The 18142-nt window shown below is 56.0% G+C and overlaps 1 protein-coding gene across 4 annotated transcripts; it reads left to right on the top strand.

Moving 5' to 3' along the window:
* Nucleotides 1-10080: 10080 nt before the first annotated feature.
* Nucleotides 10081-18110, top strand: RAB26 (RAB26, member RAS oncogene family). Of its 4 annotated transcripts, none has more exons than XM_054534585.2 (9): nucleotides 10082-13020; nucleotides 13991-14101; nucleotides 15616-15657; nucleotides 15742-15808; nucleotides 15910-15962; nucleotides 16863-16928; nucleotides 17032-17088; nucleotides 17157-17265; nucleotides 17364-17538. In XM_054534585.2, the coding sequence occupies exons 1-8, from the start codon at nucleotides 12826-12828 to the stop codon at nucleotides 17259-17261; spliced, it is 696 nt and encodes a 231-aa protein (XP_054390560.1). In that variant the 5' UTR covers nucleotides 10082-12825; the 3' UTR covers nucleotides 17262-17265; nucleotides 17364-17538. The 4 variants fall into 4 exon arrangements, with proteins under 4 accessions (XP_054390561.1, XP_054390560.1, XP_009248603.2 ...); XM_009250328.4 differs by having other exon boundaries at nucleotides 10085-13020; nucleotides 17189-17265; nucleotides 17364-18110; XM_054534584.2 differs by lacking the exon at nucleotides 17032-17088 and having other exon boundaries at nucleotides 10085-13020; nucleotides 17189-17265; nucleotides 17364-18110.
* Nucleotides 18111-18142: the final 32 nt, after the last annotated feature.

Genomic DNA, 18142 nt, shown 5'->3' on the forward strand with positions numbered 1-18142 from the left:
CCCGCCGCAGCTCCTCCTCCTCCCCGCGCGGCGCGGGGCGGGCGGGGCGGGTGCAGGCTCCGCCCCCTTCGCTACAGCGCGACCGGGCCAGCGATGGGGGACGGGCATCCGGAGGCTTCACCCTCCGCTCCACAGGGTCGGTAGCAGGGCGGGGCGTCCGGAAGCTCCGCCCCACGCGTTCCCGGGTCGCATGCGACGTGGGGCGGAGCGGGAGGCGGGGCGTCTGGAAGCTCCGCCCGCCGCACTGCAGAGTCGGCCGAGGCGCACGAGGTATTTTTCACGCTCCGCCCCACTGCAGGCTAAAGTGCGTGAGCGGGAATTGGTGGGCAGGGTGCCATCTGGCTCCGCCCTTCTCCTGTGGTGTGGGCCGGGCCGCGGGCTCCTCCTCCTGCAGCAGCCACAGGCCCCACCCTGATCCTTCTCCCGCGGCTCCATCTCCGTGCGCGTCCCCAGTCAGTACCCACAGCCTCCCGACGCACCCGCTGGCTCCAAGCCTCCCTACCCCAGGTTTCCCGGCTAAGAGAGAGACAGAGGGAGAGAGGGGGAAGAGAGAGAACAGGCAATGGGAGGTTGATGGTGAGAACTTATTGAAAGACAAGAGGGAGGAAACCTACATCCTTCATTCCCCATCCATTCATTTATTGCCTTATTTATTCCATTGAATCTTCACAGCTCTAGGAAAAGGGTGCTACAATTATTCCCTTTATTAAATGAGGTCACTGAGGCACAGATAGTTTAAGAAATTTGCCAGCGGGGCACAGTGGCTCTCCGGTAATCCCAGAACTTTGAGAGGCCGAGGAAGGTGGATACTTTGAGCCCAGGAGTTGGAGACTAGCCTAGCCAGCATGGCGAGACCCCGTTTCTACAAAAATTAGCCAAAATTAGCCAAACTGGCTCACGCTTGTAGTCCCAGGTACTCGAGAGGCTGAGGCCGGAGGAGCGCGTGAGCCCAGGAGGCAGTGGCTGCACTAAGCCATGATTGTGCCACTGCACTCCAGCCTGGGCAACAGAGTAAGACCCTGTCTCGAAAAAAAAAGAAAAAAAGAACTGGCCGGGAGTGGTGGCTCATGCCTGTAATCCCAGCACTTTGGGAGGCCGAGGCGGTCGGATCACAAGATCAGAAGTTCGAGACCAGCCTAGCCAACATGGGGAAACCCCATCTCTACTAAAAATACAAAAATCAGCCGGGCATGGTGACAGGCACCTGTAATCCCAGCTACTCGGGAGCCTGAGGCAGTAGAATCGCTTGAACCTGGGAGGCAGAGGTTGCAGTGAGCCGAGGTTGCGCCACTGCACTCCAGCCTGGGCAACAGAGCAAGACTCCGTCTCAAAAAAAAAAAAAAAAGAAAGAAATTTACCAGGTCACACAGCAGGTGGGTGGTAACGCTGCGATTCTATTCCAAACCCAGCTTTTAATTGCAGTCAAATGACAGATGTGAGATTCAAGGACTCGAGTGGAGGGAAGAAACAGCCACAAGAAACTGCTGCCAAATAAGCAAAACAGATTAACCAAGTCTCAATGATTGTTTGAAGGTGGTTGTGGAATAAAATGCAATTGTTTAGAAAGGATTTCTTAAATAGAAAAGACATATGTTTAAAGAAGCAAATTAATTACCTGGAAATGAAATTCTAAACTATTTGAAAAACCATGTGGGCCAGGCGCAGTGGCTCATGCCTGTAATCCCAGCACTTTGGGAGGCCAAGGTGGGCAGATCACAAGGTCAGGAGTTCGAGACCAGCCTGACCAACATGGTGAAACCCCGTCTCTACTAAAAATACAAAAATTAGCTGGGGATGGTGCCACGCACCTGTAATCCCAGCTACTCAGGAAACTGAGACAGGAGAATCGCTTGAACCCAGGAGGCGGAGGCTGCAGTGAGCTGAGATCGTGCCATGGCACTCCAGCCTGGGCAACAAGAGTGAGACTCCATCTCAAAAAACAAAGAAACAAAAAAACAAAAACCATGTGGTGAGACAGAGCAAATAAAATGTGCCAGAGATCTTCTATGGTTCAGGGAAGAAGACATTAGGGAAATGTTTCTTGATAAAATACAGACCTGAGGGTTTTTATTAACAGTTAATAATTATTAGCCTAAAAGGGGGAAACTAGAAGAGGAGAAAAGAAACAAGAAAACCTGGCCAGGCATAGTGGCTCACACCTGTAATCCCAGCACTTTGGGAGACCAAAGCAGGCGGGTCACATGAGGCCAAGAGTTCGAGACCAACCTGGCCAACGTGGCAAAACCCCGTCTCTACTAATAATACAAAAATTAGCCAGGCATGGTGGTGGGTGCCTGTAATCCTAGCTACTCGGAAGGCTGAGGCAGGAGAATCTCTTGAACCCAAGAGGTGGAAGTTGCAGTGAGCCAAGATCACACCATTGCACTCCAGCCTGGGCAACAAGAGCAAGACTGTGTCTCAAAAAAAAAAAAACAAAAAAAAACCCACAAAAACAAAATACAACATCAGCCCACAAAGCTAAACTGTGAAATACAAAGATTTTGAAAAACAAAAACATTGCAGGAGGATTTATTACACCTTCCCTTGAAGTTTACAGATCAAGTAGACCCAGGAAGTTGAGGCTGCAGTGAGCCATGATCACACCACTGCACTCCAGTCTGGAGAACAGGGTGAGATGCTGTCTCAAAAAGTTTACAGATCAATTTTTGTCTGGGCACAGTGGTTCATGCCTGTAATCCCAGAACTTTGGGAGGCCGAAGAAGGAGGATCACTGAGGCCAGCCTGGACAACAGAGAGAGACCCCATTTCTTTTTCTTTGTTTGTTTGTTTGTTTTTGAGATGGAGTCTCGCTCTGTCGCCCAGGCTGGAGTGCAGTGGCACGATCTCGGCTCACTGCAAGCTCCGCCTGCCGGGCTCACGCCATTCTCCTGCCTCAGCCTCCCAAGTAGCTGGGACTACAGGTGCCCGCCACCGCGCCCGGAGAATTTTTTGTATTTTTAGTAGAGATGGAGTTTCACCGTGTTAGCCAGGACGGTCTTGATCTCCTGACCTCGTGATCCACCCGCCTCAGCCTCCCAAAGTGCTGGGATTACAGGTGTGAGCCACCGCGCCCGGCCAAGAGAGCCCATTTCTACAAAAAATACAAACAAAAAATTAGCCAGGCATAGTGGAACTCGCCTGTGGTCCCAGTTATTTGGGAGGATGAGGTGGGAGGCTCACTTGAGCCCAGGTCAAGGCTGCAGTAAGCCATGATTGTACCACTGCACTCCAGCCTGCATGACAGAGTGAGATCCTGCCTAAAAAAAAAAAAAAAAAAGAGAGAGAGAGACAATTTTTTTTTCTTTTGAAACAGAGTCTCGCTCTGTTGCCCAGGATGTTGGAGTGCAGTGGCATGATCTCAGCTCACCACAACATCTGCCTCCCAGGTTCAAGTGATTCTCGTGCCTCAGCCTCCTGAGTAGCTGAGATTACAGGCGTGCACCACCACATCTGGCTAATTTTTGTAATTTTAGTAGAGACAGGGTTTCACCATGCTGGCCAGGTTGGTCTCTAACTCCTGGCTTTAAGTGATCCACCTGCCTCGGCCTTCCAAAGTGCTGGGATTACAAGCGTGAGCCACCGTGCCCGGCCAAAGAGACAATTTTTTTACGTCAGTAAAGATATAGAGACTTTGAGTAGCACAGTTAATAAGCTGTATTGCACACAAAATAGGGCTTGTTAACTATTTTGGCATTACAGATGTTAGGCACGGTCAGAGGAAAAGCTTAGATAAGAACGTGGCCTTTGGCCGGACGCGGTGGCTCACGCCTGTAATCCCAGCACTTTGGGAGGCCGAGGTGAGTGGCTCAAGAGGTCAGGAAATGGAGACCATCCCGGCCAACATGGTGAACCCCCATCTCTACTAAAAATACAAAAATTAGCTGGGTGTGGTGGTGTGTGCCTGTAGTCCCAGCTACTCGGGAGGCTGAGGCAGGAGAATAGCTTGAACCCAGGACGTGGAGGTTGCAGTGAGCTGAGATGGCGCCACTGCGCTCCAGCCTGGCGACAAAGCTAGACTCCATCTCAAAAAAAAAAAAAAAGAAAGAAAAGAAAAAAAACCGTGGCCTTAAACACCACCGCCCCCTGGAGGCTCTCTTGGGTACTTTCACTTGCTCACTGCATCAAATCTTGAAACCAGATCAAAACTGAAGCTCCCACATGCACACCCTAATTCAGGGACTCCCACCTGAGTAGAGAGGCCTGAAGAACCATCTGCAGCGGGTCACAGGACAGCTGGACACCCTGACAGCCCAGATCACCGAAAGGTAAAGATGGAAATCATGGACTGAGCATGGTGGCTCATGCCTGTAATCCCAACACTGTGGGAGGCCCAGGTGGGAAGATCACTTGAACTCAGGACAGGGAGACCAGCCTGGGCAGCACAGTGAGACCGCCGTCTGTACAACAAACAGAAAAATTAGTCGGGCATGGTGGTGTGCACCTATAGTCCCAGCTACTTAGGAGGCTGAGGCGTGAGGATTGCTTGAGCCCAGGAGGTTGAGGCTGCAGTGAGCCATGATCACACCACTGCACTCCAGCCTGGGGAAGAGGGTGAGATACTGTCTCAAAAAATATAGAAATAAACGAAAAAAGGGAAGTGATGGATGTGTACCTTATCTTGATGGACATATACCCACAATGGTTTTATGGATGTAGAGATACGTCAATACTTATCCAATTCTATACTTTAAATATGTGCAATTCACTCCAGCCTGGGTGACAGATGCAGAGAGATCCTGTCTACCCCCTCAAAAAATAAAATAAATAAATGCCTGGGTGCGGTGGCTCACGCCTGTAATCCCAGCACTGCGGGAGGCCAAGGTAGGTAGATCACTTGAGGTCAGGAGTTTGAGACCAGCCTAGGCAACGTCGCAAAACCCCATCTCTACTAAAAATACAAAAATTAGCTGGGTGTGGGGTTGCACGCCTGTAATCCCAACTACCTGGGAGGCTGAGGCAGGAGAATCGCTTGAACCCAGGATGGGGAGGTTGCAGTGTGCTGAGATTGTGCCACTGCACTCCAACCTGGGCAACAGAGTGAGACCCTGCTCAAAAAATTAATAAATAAAAATTAGAGCATATAGAAATGAATAGGCTGGATGGGGTGGCTCATGCCTGTAATCCTAGCACTTTGGGAGGCCAAGCCAGGCGGATCACCAGAGGTCAGGAGTTCAAGACCAACCTGGCCAACATGGTGAGACCCTGTCTCTACTAAAAATACAAAAATTAGCAGAGCGTGGGGGCACATGCCTGTAATCCTAGCTTCTAGGGAGGCTGAGGCAGGAGAATTACTTGAACCCTGGAAGTGGAGGTTGCAGTGAGCCAAGATCATGCCACTGCACTCCAGCCTGGGTGACAGAGCGAGACTCCATCTCAAAAAAGAAAAAAAAAAAAAAGGAAATGAATAGTAATGAGCACACATCATAGAAAATCTATGGGGATGCAGTCAAAGTTATACGTGGAGAGAAATGGATAACATCACTTGTTTTTATTAGTCAGCATGAAGAATCAAACCAATATATAAATTAAGTATTTATTTCAACATTCTAGAAAAACACCTGTAAAATAAATCCCCCAAAAAAGATGGAAGGAAATTAGAAAGTAATGAGCAGAAATTAGTTACTTTAAAAGAAAGAGCAGGCCGGGCGCGGTGGCTCACACCTGTAATCCCAGCACTTTGGGAGGCCGAGGCGGGCAGATCACGAGGTCAGGAGACCATCCTGGCTAACACAGTGAAACCCCATCTCTACTAAAAAATACAAAAAATTAGCTGGGCGTGGTGGCGGATGCCTGTAATCCCAGCTACTCGGGAGGCTGATGAAAGAGAATGGCATGAACCCGGGAGGTGGCGCTTGCAGTGAGCCGAGATCACGCCACTGCACTCCAGCCTGGGCGACAAAGAGAGACTCCTTTCTCAAAAAAAAAAAAAAGAAAAGAAAAGAAAGAGTAGAATTGATGAATAAAATCGAGCTATTTAATAGATATAGTTGCTAAGATTTTTCTAGGAAAAAATTCTGGTAAGTGTGACTGAGAGAAAAGGAGAGAGAAAAAGAAAATATGGGACATTCAGATGAAGAATGAAGGTTTATTCACAGAGACGAAAAAAGTTAAAAATTATAAAAGAAAATTATGTGCAATTGTTTGCCTACATTTTTGAAATCTATATGGGATGCTTATATGTTACAAACTGTAAAAACCAATTCTAGAAAAAATTAAAAGCCCAAATACACCAATAACAAAAGAACACATTGAAAACGTATCAAAAGCCATGTCAGGAAAAGACATTTAATCCAGATCTTTTTGTGGACAAGTTCTATCAAATGTGGAAGAATCAGATACTTGTGATTTAATTTAGACTCTTAGAAAACAAGGCTGGGCGCGGTGGCTGACACCTGTAATCCCAACATCTTGGGAGGCTAAGGCGGGAGGATCCCTTGAGCCCAGGAGTTCAAGACCAGACTGGACAATAGTGAGTCCCCCATCTCTATAAAAAAACTAAAAAATTGCTGGGAGACTGAAGTGGGAAGATTGCTTGAACCCAAGAGTTCGAGGCTACAATGAGTCGGAACCGCACCACTGCACTTCAGTCTGGGTAACAGAGTGAGACCCTATCTCAAAAAAAAAAAAAAAAAAAAAAAAAAGGCAGGGTGCAGTGGCTCATGCCTGTAATCCCAGCACTTTGGGAGGTCGAGGCAGGTGAATCACGAGGTCAGGAGATCCAGACCATCCCGGCTAACACAGTGAAACCCTGTCTCAACTAAAATACAAAAACAAAAATTAGCCGGGTGTGGTGGCGGGTACCTGTAGTCCCAGCTACTCGAGAGGCTGAGGCAGAAGAATGGTGTGAACCCGGGAGGTGGAACTTGCAGTGAGCCGAGATAGCGCCATTGCACTCCGGCCTGGGCAAGAGCCAGACTCCGTCTCAAAAAAAAAAAAAAAAAAAAAAATTAGCCGGGCATGGTGGTGGGCGCCTGTAATCCCAGCACTTTGGGAGGCCGAGACAGGTGGATCACCTGAGGTTAGGAGTTCAAGACCAGCCTGGCCAACATAGTGAAACCCTGTCTCTACTAAAATACGAAAATTAGCCGGGCGTGGTGGTGGACACCTGTAATCCCAGCTACTCGGAAGGCTGAGGCAGGAGAACTGCTTGAACCTGGGAGGCAGAGGTTGTAGTGAGCAGAGATCGAGATCACGCCATTGCACTCCAGCCTGAGTGACAGAGCAAGACTCCATCTCAAAAAAAAAAAAAAAAAAAAAAGAGAAACATTGCAAGGAAAGCACTTGGCGCAGTCCGGGGTAGTCTGTGATTGTTATGGTTACGCAGGGGTCTGTTTTGTTCATCGATAGGGATCCCTGCACCTGCCGTGAGGCCATGTGTGTCACTCTGAGGCTGCCGGGAGAGCCTGCAGCCAGGAACCCTGATGCTGCCTCCTCCAATGGCTAAGTGGACGCCCTCACTCAGCTCAGGCGCAGGAAGCCAGCACTGCTGAGAGCAGGCAACTGGCTCGGTAGGAGTGAGGATACTGCTCTGACAGCCACAGAGGCGCACATGACTCCCCCGTTAGCTCATCTTCTGTGTGGCAGATCACCTCTGCCGCCTTCCCGTCTGGGAGTACCTGAGTCACTGTGGTCACATCTGCAGGCAACAGACAAAGGGTCCCCATTCGGGCAGGGATGGACACCTGTTTGTCACGACCCGCCCGGTAGGGCCTCAGGGCCACCATGGTGAGCAGGCTGAAGGGGAGTGACCTCTCAGGAGGACACCAGACTGCTGCACACCTGGACACCGGGGAGAGCTTACCTGTGATGTCACCCACGTGCTGGGGTGACTCAGTGCTCCTCTCTCGGGTGGAAGTTGCGTTCAGTGCTGCCGCAGTTCCTCCGACGTCTCCATGGCAACATTCACACGTATTTCATAGAACATAAGGTGTTTGAGCTGGAAGGGACCTCAGAGATCGGCTCGTCCTGCCCCCTCATTTCATGGAGAGGGGAGCAGGCCCAGACAGGGAATGCCACACGCCCAGGGGCACATAACAAGCCGGGGACCCCGCAGAGGGCACAGACCGCTGAGCTCCAGAGGACGGTCTTGGGAGGTGCCCTGGGGGCACAGGCCGTGACGGCTTTGCCACTCCCGGGCTTGCTAAGAGCCCCTTGAAGTCCAGCCCAGCTCTCTGCTGCTCAGCCACAGAGCTCTCCCTCGAGTGCCTGGTGGGAACAGGAGTAGGCAGGACAGGGCCCTGTCCTCAGGAGGCTCACAGGCTGGTACAGCGGCCATGAAGCCGCTGGGGAAGGGCTGGAGAGCATCCAGGGAGCCAGAAGTGGGACAGGAGGAGCCAGGGCAGGCTCCCTTGAGGGAGGGGCTCCAGGCAGAGTCTGGAAGCCTGAGGAGGCCTCACTCGTGCCTGCGCCCCCTCTCCTGGCACACAAGGGCCAGCCTGAGGGCCCCACTCTGGGGGCAGAGTGTAGGGAAGAGGCTGGAAAATGGGGGCCAGAAAGAGACTGTCCTGATCCATGGCTCCCAGGGGTCGTTTTGGCTGGGGGCTCACAGCACACATCCCTCCAGACACCCAGGACAGTCAGAAGGAACTGGCAGGAGTTAGAGGGCACGGTGTGAGGGTGCCAGGGGACCGGGCTCTCAGAGGGTAACAGGAGCAAAAGTCCCAGAGCAAGGCCCCAAGGAGACCCGGGGCGCTCTCTCCCCTCGAGGACAGGAACCCGTGGAGACCTTCCCCTCCCTGGCAGAGCCAGCTCCGCCCCAGAAGGGTGGAGGGCTGTAGCACCCCTCCTAGGGGAACACGGACCTCACTCTCCGCCCCCAGCTCCCAGGGCCCATCTCAACCTCGGACCCTGTCTCAGGGACCTGCCCTGGCCCACAGGACTCCTCTCTTCTCCAGGTCTGAAGATGCCAATAATCTGGACATCCCAAGACCTCCCTGCTGAACTTTCCCACCATGCCAGCCCCTGCCTTGCCCTCACTGGCCCCCACCTAGCCCTCACTGGCCCTCGCCTTGCCCTCGCTGGCCGCCTGTTCTAGTTTTACTTTTTGTTGTTGTTTTTTGAGATGGAGTCTTGTTCCCTTGCCCAGGCTGGAGTGCAGTGGTGCGATCTCAGATCACTGCAAGTTCTACCTCCCGGGTTCACACCATTCTTCTGCCTCAGCCTCCCGAGTAGCTGGGACTACAGGCACCCGCCACCACACCCGGCTAATTTTTTGTATTTTTAGTAGAGACAGGGTTTCACCGTGTTAGCCAGGAGGGTCTCGATCTTCTGACCTCGTGATCTGCCCGCCTCGGCCTCCCAAAGTGTTGGGATTACAGGCGTGAGCCACCATGCCCGGCCTTTTTTTTTTTTTTGAGACCAAGTTTCGCTCTTGTTGCCCAGGCTGGAGTACAATGGCGCGATCTCGGCTCACCACAACCTCCGCCTCCTGGATTCAAGCGATTCTCCTGCCTCAGCCTCCCGAGTAGCTGAGACTACAGGTGCCGGCCACCACACCTGGCTAATTTTGTATTTTTAGTAGAGATGGGGTTTCTCCATGTTGGCCAGGCTGGTCTCGAACTCCTGACCTCAGGTGATCCGCCTGCCTCGGCCTCCCAAAGTGCTGGGGTTTAATCCATCTTTAATCCACTGCAGCACCCCACTGGTCTCTGCCCATGGGCATGGACTCTGACCCTCCCTTCCCTGTCTCCAGGCCTACAGCTTCTTTCCTGAAGGTCCTCTCTGTTCTTATTGCCCCTCCCCTGGGTGACTGCAACCCCCATCAATCTCATCTCCAGGCCTACAGACTCCACCATCCATCCCCTCCTGCCAGTCCCCAATATTCCTGTAGCACAGTGTCCTCTGTTGTTCTGCTCAAAAGCCATGCACAGCTCTCTACTTCCCGCTATACAATTTCTAAGCTCCTAGGAACAACACTCAGGTTTCCCTTCCCAGCTGACCTCGTCCTACCTTACCAGCTTGATTACCTCCCGTTTCCTCCAAGGAACTGGGCCACACTTTGGCCACCTCGGTGCAAAGTGCCCACCTCCTAGCGCTCTCAGTCTATGCATATTGACTCCCTCCACCTGGCGACTGTCTTTGTCTCTCATGTCGGACTCTAGCTCAATCCTGAAAGCCCAGTGCAAACCCCCCCTCCTCCAAAAGGCTTGCCCTCACTACTGATCACACTTGTCTTAAATCTTTGTTAGCAAGGACATGTCCTCCTGAAGTGAGGCCTGTGTTCCTAAGTCACATTTATTTTTCTTTCTTTTTTTCTCCCCCAGAGTCTCGCTCTGTCACCCAGGCTGGAATGCAATAGCACAAGCTCAGCTCACTGCAACCTCCTCCTCCTGGGTTCAAGCGATTCTCTTGCCTCAGCCTCCCGAGTAGCTGGGATTACAGGCGTATGCCACCATGCCCAGCTAATTTTTCTATTTCTAGTAGAGATGGGGTTTCACCATGTTGGCCAGGCTGGTCTCAAACTCCTGGCCTCAAGTGATCTGCCTGCTAAGCCTCCCAAAGTGCTGGGGTTACAGGCGTGAGCCACCACACCTGGCCTCTTTCACCAATTTAATAACTGCTTATAGAGGCCCAGAGCTGGCTGCTGGGGACAGCAGTGACCAAGACAAGCTGCTTCCTGTGCCCAGAGAGCTTACACTCCAGAGGGTGAAACAGATGGCAAACACAGCAACGAAGAGACATAATGATCAAAGATTCCGAGGCCTGCTGGAAGCCGAGAAGAGGGGTCTGTGATGCAGGCACCCAGAGCTCCCCATTTTCAAGAGAAACCAGAGACTTGGATTTTTATGTAAACTCTCCTAATTTTAAAGGTTGCCAGCGCAAGCCCATTTCCTCTGCTCTCTCAAGGCTCCCCTCCCCGCCTGGCCTCCCACTTTCTCCGGCGCGCCTGCCTCCTTCTCTTCCTGGGGGCCCCATCCGCACTCCTCCCCCTGCAGGATGCCCTACTTGCACCCAACTCCTCCTCCTGCCCGTGCCCTGGGGGTACCTGAGCAGCAGCTGGCAGGACGGGGTCCACTGGACTGGGAGTCCACTGTCCAGGACCCTGGGGCCAGTGCACAGCAGCTGCTGAAGCCCCCAGCTCAGACCCTGGGCCAGCCATCCTGAAAGAGGCCTTGTGGCGCGGGTGGACACCTGGAGTCCCCAGGGCTGCAGCTGCAGAAGCTAAATGCCTCTGTCCAGGCCCAGTGCACACACACTGGCGGTTGGTCTGGAAGAGCTGGGGGGCCAGAGGAGTGAGACAAGGAAGGGTTCTGAGAGGGCTTCCCGGTTTGCCCCCCAGCTCTGCCAGGTTCCTGGGGATTAAGTCTACGGGGATTTCTGCCATGGGACGGTTTATGTTCTCTGGAGCTGGAGTTCCCAGGAACAAATCCTAGCTCTGCCCTTCCTAGCCTGCTGACCTTGCACAGCACTCCTTGCCTTTCTGGGCCTCGGTTTCCTCATCTGGACACTGAGGGCAGTACCCACCTTGCAGGATAACTTTGAAGAGGTCATGTGCCTGGCACACAACAGTGCTTGCTGTAGGGCAGGCTTCCACGGCCTCTGCCAGGCCCTCTCGAGGAATCACTCTGCTGGGCAATGCCCCTCCATCTGTGTTTTCTCAGGCCTCTGACCCGAGAGGTAGCCAATTGTTTGGACTCTGGGCACTGCCAGCTGGGAGGACTCAGGTCTCTGAAGGGCCCAAGGTCCTGGTGACAGCTGTCAGGTCTCCGGGGACAGCCGGGTCATCTCTCCAGCTCCCAGAGAAACACCAAGAAGCCTCCGCATGCCAAGGACACCACCCCTCTGGACCACTGTGCCCCAGCTCTGACCACTGCAGTCCCATCTTCTCTGTGAGAGGGGTGACAGAGTTCCAGTGCAGCCCAGGTTGGAGAGGTGAGTCTGCCAGGGACCAGCTTAGGATTTGGAGAATCAGCCCTGGCCACCTGAAGGTCTGAACCTGGAGGGGAAGGACAAGGGGCCAGCCACACAGCCTGGGCAGGGGCCCCTGCCTTCCACATTTCAGACCCTGAGGGCAGAGTCCCGTGGGAGGGGACCCTGAGGGGGCCGGGGGCTGGCTGTGACAGCGACTTCCCCCTTCCCGCAGATCCCCAGGCGTGCGCAGCAGGCAGAAGCTGTGGGGGAGATCCCCGTGCCCGCTGTGTCCTCCCGGTGACCAGCTGTCACCTGAGCCCAGGGCGCCTGCCTCAGCAGCCTGGTGTGTTTGCCTAGCCAGGGCTGGAGCTTCCTGGACCCGCCTACCCTGGAGGGGATGGAGCAGTGAAGGGCAGCGGGCCAAGCGCTAGGCATCTGGGGCTAAGGAGACAGAAGCCCGTCCTTGCGGGCCCTCTGCCCCAGCACCCACATCTCAGGACACCCCCTCCTCCCAGGTCTGGCGGTCCAGTTTGGGGGTCACCGAGCTGGGGTGGTGTGCAGCCAGTAGAAGGGATTCAGGATCCCGGGGTGACTCCTGGCCCAGGCCCGCCACCCCACAGCTGGCTCCAGGCCCCGAGGCAGCTGGAGCTCCAGGCCCCGGGCAGGGGTCGTGGTCGGGGGCGGGACGGGACCCGGACCTCCTGACCCCGCCCCGAGCGGGGGTGTATTTATTTGCATGTCCCCACCCCGCGCACGGCATTGGCGGCGGCGGCGGCGGGAGGCCGGGCCTGAGTGGCTGTGCGCCCGTGGAGCGGCGGGGGCGGGGCACGAGCCGGGCGCCCGGGATGATGCCGCTGCCGCCGCCGCTGCAGCCAGGGGAAGGGTTCGGGTCCGGGTCGGGCTCGGCGGGCGCGGGGAGCGGGACGGCCCGGGGCACGGCGGCTGCAGCGGGAGCACACTGAGCGCCCGCCGGCCATGTCCAGGAAGAAGACCCCCAAGAACAAAGGGGCCAGCACCCCCGCTGCCTCCACGCTGCCCACTGCCAACGGGGCCCGACCGGCGCACTCCGGGACTGCGCGTTCCGGCCCCGACGCGCCGCCCAACGGGCCCTTGCAGCCCGGCCGGCCCTCGCTTGGCGGCGGTGGCGACTTCTACGACGTCGCCTTCAAGGTGAGCCAGGCACCCGCCCCCCAGGCCAGCGCAGCAGGTGGCGCCCGGCCTGAGCCAAGGGTTGGGGGTCGGAGAGGGGGTGCAGGGCCCGCGACCCCAGGGCGCGGAGCTGACGCGGGAGGAACCCCGTGGGGCTTGCAGGGTGCATCGTGCGCACACACAGCTGTCCCTCCCAGGTCTGGGGTATCCAACAGCTGGCAGGGCCTGCCCCCCACCCCCAGGCGGCATGGTGGCACAAGGGGTCCCGCGCCCCAATGCCCTGGCCCCCGCCCGGGGTCTCAGCATTTACCATATGCTGCCCTCCCTCAACCCAGCGGCTGTGGGCCTTTTTTTTTTTTTTTTTTCGCTGGGGGGAAGAGGTTTGCCAGATGGATGGGGAACCCTGGGACTCCAGACCAAGGCAGAGGCTGTGTGGACTTGGCAGGGGGCTGGGAGGACCATCTTTGGGTTTGGTAGCACAGGTTTCGGGGGGAAGGCCTGACTGCCCCCCACCTGCAACTCCCCCCAACCTCAGACTTGGCCCAGGTCCCTCCTCAGATCGAGATCTGATCCTAATGGGGCAAATTCCTCTTGAGCCTTGCTGGGGTCATGTCCCTACTGGGATGTGGAGAAGCCCCCGGCAGAGGCCTCTCCAAGTCTCTTAGGAGGTACCCAGCTGCCACCCCACCTGCTCCCCTCCCAGATGAAGCATGCTGTCCACCGTGTGGGGGTATGGACGTTAGGGAGGGTCCAGGATGGAGGTGGCTGTCCTCATTCCCCACTTACTGAGATGGCCACTGTGCAGAAGGACAGAGCAGCCCGAGCCTTTCAGAGGCAGACGCTGGGTGTCCAGCCCATCAGGGTCCCTGGCCCCACTGAGCCTGCAGGCCTGGGCTGCCTCCCTCCACTCCTGCTCCTCACCTGCAGCCCCCTTCTGACCAGGCCAGCTCAGGGCAGACCAGACTCCCCCCGACCCTCCTCCTTGTCCTAGGTCATGCTGGTGGGGGACTCGGGCGTGGGGAAGACCTGTCTGCTGGTGCGATTCAAGGACGGTGCTTTCCTGGCGGGGACCTTCATCTCCACCGTAGGCATTGACTTCCGGGTGAGTGGAGGCCCCGGCCTGGCCCCACATCAGCCCACCGAGTCCTGCTGGTACCCCTGAGCAGCACGTTCTCTGTGATCCCCGTGGTACTGACAGGCTCAAGGCCTGGACCCCAGGTGGAACGCCTTAGCCACCAAGCTGCCCACCTCGACCTTCCAACATCTGGGCTGGTGGCTACACCCGACAAGCATAGTTAGTTGCCCTATGCCAGGGGCTGGCATTACCCAGGGACCATATCCTGTGCCTTGGGGGAGGCGGACACTGTTGCCCACAGGGTGGTGGGTCAGAGGAAGTCAAGGGCCACGTCCATTTGGGGCCAGCAGTGCTGCCTCGGTACAGAGGCCTTGCTAGGCCCTAGAAGCACGTGCTCCCTGCAGAGCCTGAGCCAGGGTTTCCAGGGCTTGCCTAGGGGAGAGGACCCTGCTCTTGGGTGAGGAGCGCCCCCCCCCCCCTCAGCTAGAATTCTTCGTGCTGAGGTGCTGGCTTGCCCTCAGCAAATCTTAAATTTGCATTTTTCTCACCCTTTAATTAGAGCCAGTTAGAGGGAGGATGAAGGAAGGGCTGTTCCAGGGACAGGAAAAGGGGCTCCCTCCAGTCTGGGGAGATGTTCTCTACCCCGTCTGGGGGTTCCAAGTCCCCTCAAATCCTCTGGGATGGAGTGAGGACTGAAGTGCCCGAGAGGGGCAAGCCAGTCCTATCTGGTCCCCACTTCCCCCCCTCCCTCTTGTTCAGGGTGCCAGGGAAGGCGGTATCCTCCCCAGCCCAACAGATGGCCTTGCCTGGTTCCCGGGAGACCCAGAAGCACTCTGACAGCAGGAGCTCAGGCTGAGGGAGGTGGCACAGGTTCCAGCTGCCTAGGGCCTCAGACTGCGGCTGAAGCCCCCCACCCCCACCCCAGCAGATGGAACTGGGGCTAGACCACTCCCTGCCTTATGTCTAATCGTTAACTGGGAGGGCCCAGCTGGGGAGGCTGCCAGGCAGTTCTGGGATCTGTGGTTACTGCCTTGGGTCAGACAGGCCCAGGCCCAGCCCTGACAATCCCAGCCAAGGAGTGGCTTTTTTATTCTTTTGAGGCAGGGTCTCACTGTGTCGCCCAGGCTGGAGTGCAGTGGTGATCATGGTGGACTGCAGCCTCCAACTTCTGGGTTCAAGCCATCCTGAGAGTCTTTCGAATTAGCAAAAAGAGCTACTGGGGAGGCTGAGGCGTTGCAGCTTGTTAGTTACTGCACCCATTTGCAGATGGGGAAACCGAGGCAGTGTCAGTAAGAGGCCTGGTGGGGTCATGAGTTCAAATAAGTCAGCATGGAGGCTCTATGCAGGAATAGTGCGGAGGCTGCGGAGAGAGGCCTGCACTTGCAGGTGTGGGTGAGGCCAAATTGGCTTAAGGGAAGCCTGCAGGGGCTGGGCTGGACCTGGGAGCTGGGAGGTCTTAGGGGACGGGAAGGCAGTGAAGCTAGTGGGGCCAGAGGCTGGGCTGGGCCCTTGCCAGAGCTGCCTGGTTCTGTCTGTTTCAGAACAAAGTTCTGGACGTAGATGGCGTGAAGGTGAAGCTGCAGGTAAGGTGACTGGCAGAGGGCAAGTTGGGAGACAGGGGACACCAGGGAGGGGCTGGACAGCCTGACCAGTGCCTGTCGCTGCAGATGTGGGACACAGCCGGTCAGGAGCGGTTCCGCAGTGTTACCCACGCCTACTACCGGGATGCTCATGGTGAGCCCCTGGGTACCTGGGCTGGGTGGGTGGGGAGGCGGGGTTCTGAGCACCTGAGGGTGCAGGTGATGGTGGATGTCCTCACTGCCCTCTGTCCCCAGCTCTGCTGCTGCTCTACGACGTCACCAACAAAGCCTCCTTTGACAACATCCAGGTCAGTGGCTTTCCTGGTGGGGTGAAAGGGCCCTGATAGGGCCTGACCCATCCCAACCTCCTTCTGGTAGATGGCATTAGCGTTCCAAAGGACCCCGCTGAGAGCGGGGAGGGAGAAATGACAGCCTTCTGGGCTGGAGGTGGCCCAAGTGGACCTGAGTGCCATTCCAGCTCCCTCAGCAGGAACCTTTGCGTAAGGGACCTGTAAGTTGGGCTTCCCTATGTGGTACACGGTGGGTTATCACTTCCAAAGACAGGTATCCTGGCCAGGCATGGCGGCTCACCTGAGGTCAGGAGTTTGAGACCAGCCTGGCCAACATGGGGAAACCCCATCTCTACTAAAAATACAAAAATTAGCCGGGTGTGGTGGTACACACCTGTAATCCCAGCTACTCAGGAGGCTGAGGTTGCAGTGAGCCAAGACTGTGCCACCGCACTCCAGCCTGGACAACAGAGCCAAACTGTCTCAAAAAAATAAAATGGGCTGGGCGTGGTGGCTGGTAATCCCACCACCTTGGGAGGCTGAGGTGGGCGGATGACGAGGTCAGGACTTGGAGACCAGCTTGGTCAACATGGTGAAACCCCGTCTCTACTAAAGATACAAAAAATTAGCTGGGTGTGGTGGTGCGTACCTGTAATCCCAGCCACTTGGGAGGCTGAACCCTCCCAAGGTTCTCTGAACCCCAGGAGAATGGCTTGAACCCAGGAGATGGAGACTGCAGTGAGGCGAGATGGAGCCATTGCACTCCAGCCTGGGAAACAGGGCGAGACTATCTCAAAAAAAAAAAAAAAAGAAAAGATAAAGACAGGTGCCCTCTACAGTGTGACCTGGAGAGCTAAAGTTCTGGGGCATGGGGCAAGCCATGCAGGGAGCCCTAGCCTGGTCTGCCGCCTCCCACAGGCCTGGCTGACCGAGATCCATGAGTACGCCCAGCACGACGTGGCGCTCATGCTGCTGGGGAACAAGGTGGGAGGCCCGGCTGTCCTCACCTGGGCCACAGGGCAGGGCAGGTGAGGGGGCAGGGGTCAACCATGGGCCAGCTGTCACCAAGACCCTGTGCCTGGGCCAGGTGGACTCTGCCCATGAGCGTGTGGTGAAGAGGGAGGACGGGGAGAAGCTGGCCAAGGTAGGTCAGGGCAGGGGGGTGGTGAGGGGGTGCCCCTGGAGGCTGCCAGCCTGAGCTGTCCCCGCCAGGCCACCACCTGGCTGGCAGCAGCTGTTTACAGGAGTATGGACTGCCCTTCATGGAGACCAGCGCCAAGACGGGCCTCAACGTGGACTTGGCCTTCACAGCCATAGCAAAGTAAGTCCTGCCAGTCACCAGGACTCCCCCAGCCCAGGGCCTGAACCCTCTTATTGGAGTCCAGGCCATCGTGTCCCCTTGTCACCCCCACTCCACAGGGAGTTGAAGCAACGCTCCATGAAGGCTCCCAGCGAGCCACGCTTCCGGCTGCACGATTACGTTAAGAGGGAGGGTCGCAGGGCCTCCTGCTGCCGCCCTTGAACCTTGCTGAGCTCAGTCCTCTGGAGGAAGCCGCCCAGCCCCTAGAAGGCTGGACAGAGGGTCTCCAGGCCCAGTGGCCAACGCCTGAGTGTCTGTTTTTAGGAGCCCCAGGTCAAGCCTTGTCCCTTCCTCCTCCCAGCAACAGTCCCAACAAGCAGGCTTCTGAGAGCCCGTGGCCGCACACTGGCCGCCGCGGAAAAGCAGCCTTCTGCACGGGAGGGGGAGCGGCAAGTGGACAGACTTTGCCACGGTGCTCTGCTGCCCCCTCCTGGGCACGCCCAGGTGAGGGAGGGCTGGGGCTGGCACCAGGCACAGTGCCTAACCCTAGAAAAGCCATGTCTTCAGCCGCACATGCTGCTCAGGCAGCTAAGGGAGGACGCCTGCTCCCGGCCCACCCTCTAGGAGGCTCTGGCTCAAACAGCAATAGGGTCTTCCTCAGTGACCTTGGAGGATGCCTGTGGCCTTGTGATAAAATGTGGGAAATCACAGAAACACCAGAAACAACAACTGCCAGCCTGGCCTGGCCACAGCTGAGGTCTGTAATTTCCGAGCACGCTCCACCTTGCACTCAACTTGGCCTTTTGATTGCAAGCCTTTGTTTTCAGTCCTAGTGAATAAAGTTGTGTTTTCTGGAGCCTCTGTCTCATCTGTTGGAAAAAATCCACTTCTAGAGCAG

Source organism: Pongo abelii, chromosome 18 (genome assembly GCF_028885655.2).
Source record: "Pongo abelii isolate AG06213 chromosome 18, NHGRI_mPonAbe1-v2.0_pri, whole genome shotgun sequence".
NCBI lineage: Eukaryota > Metazoa > Chordata > Mammalia > Primates > Hominidae > Pongo > Pongo abelii.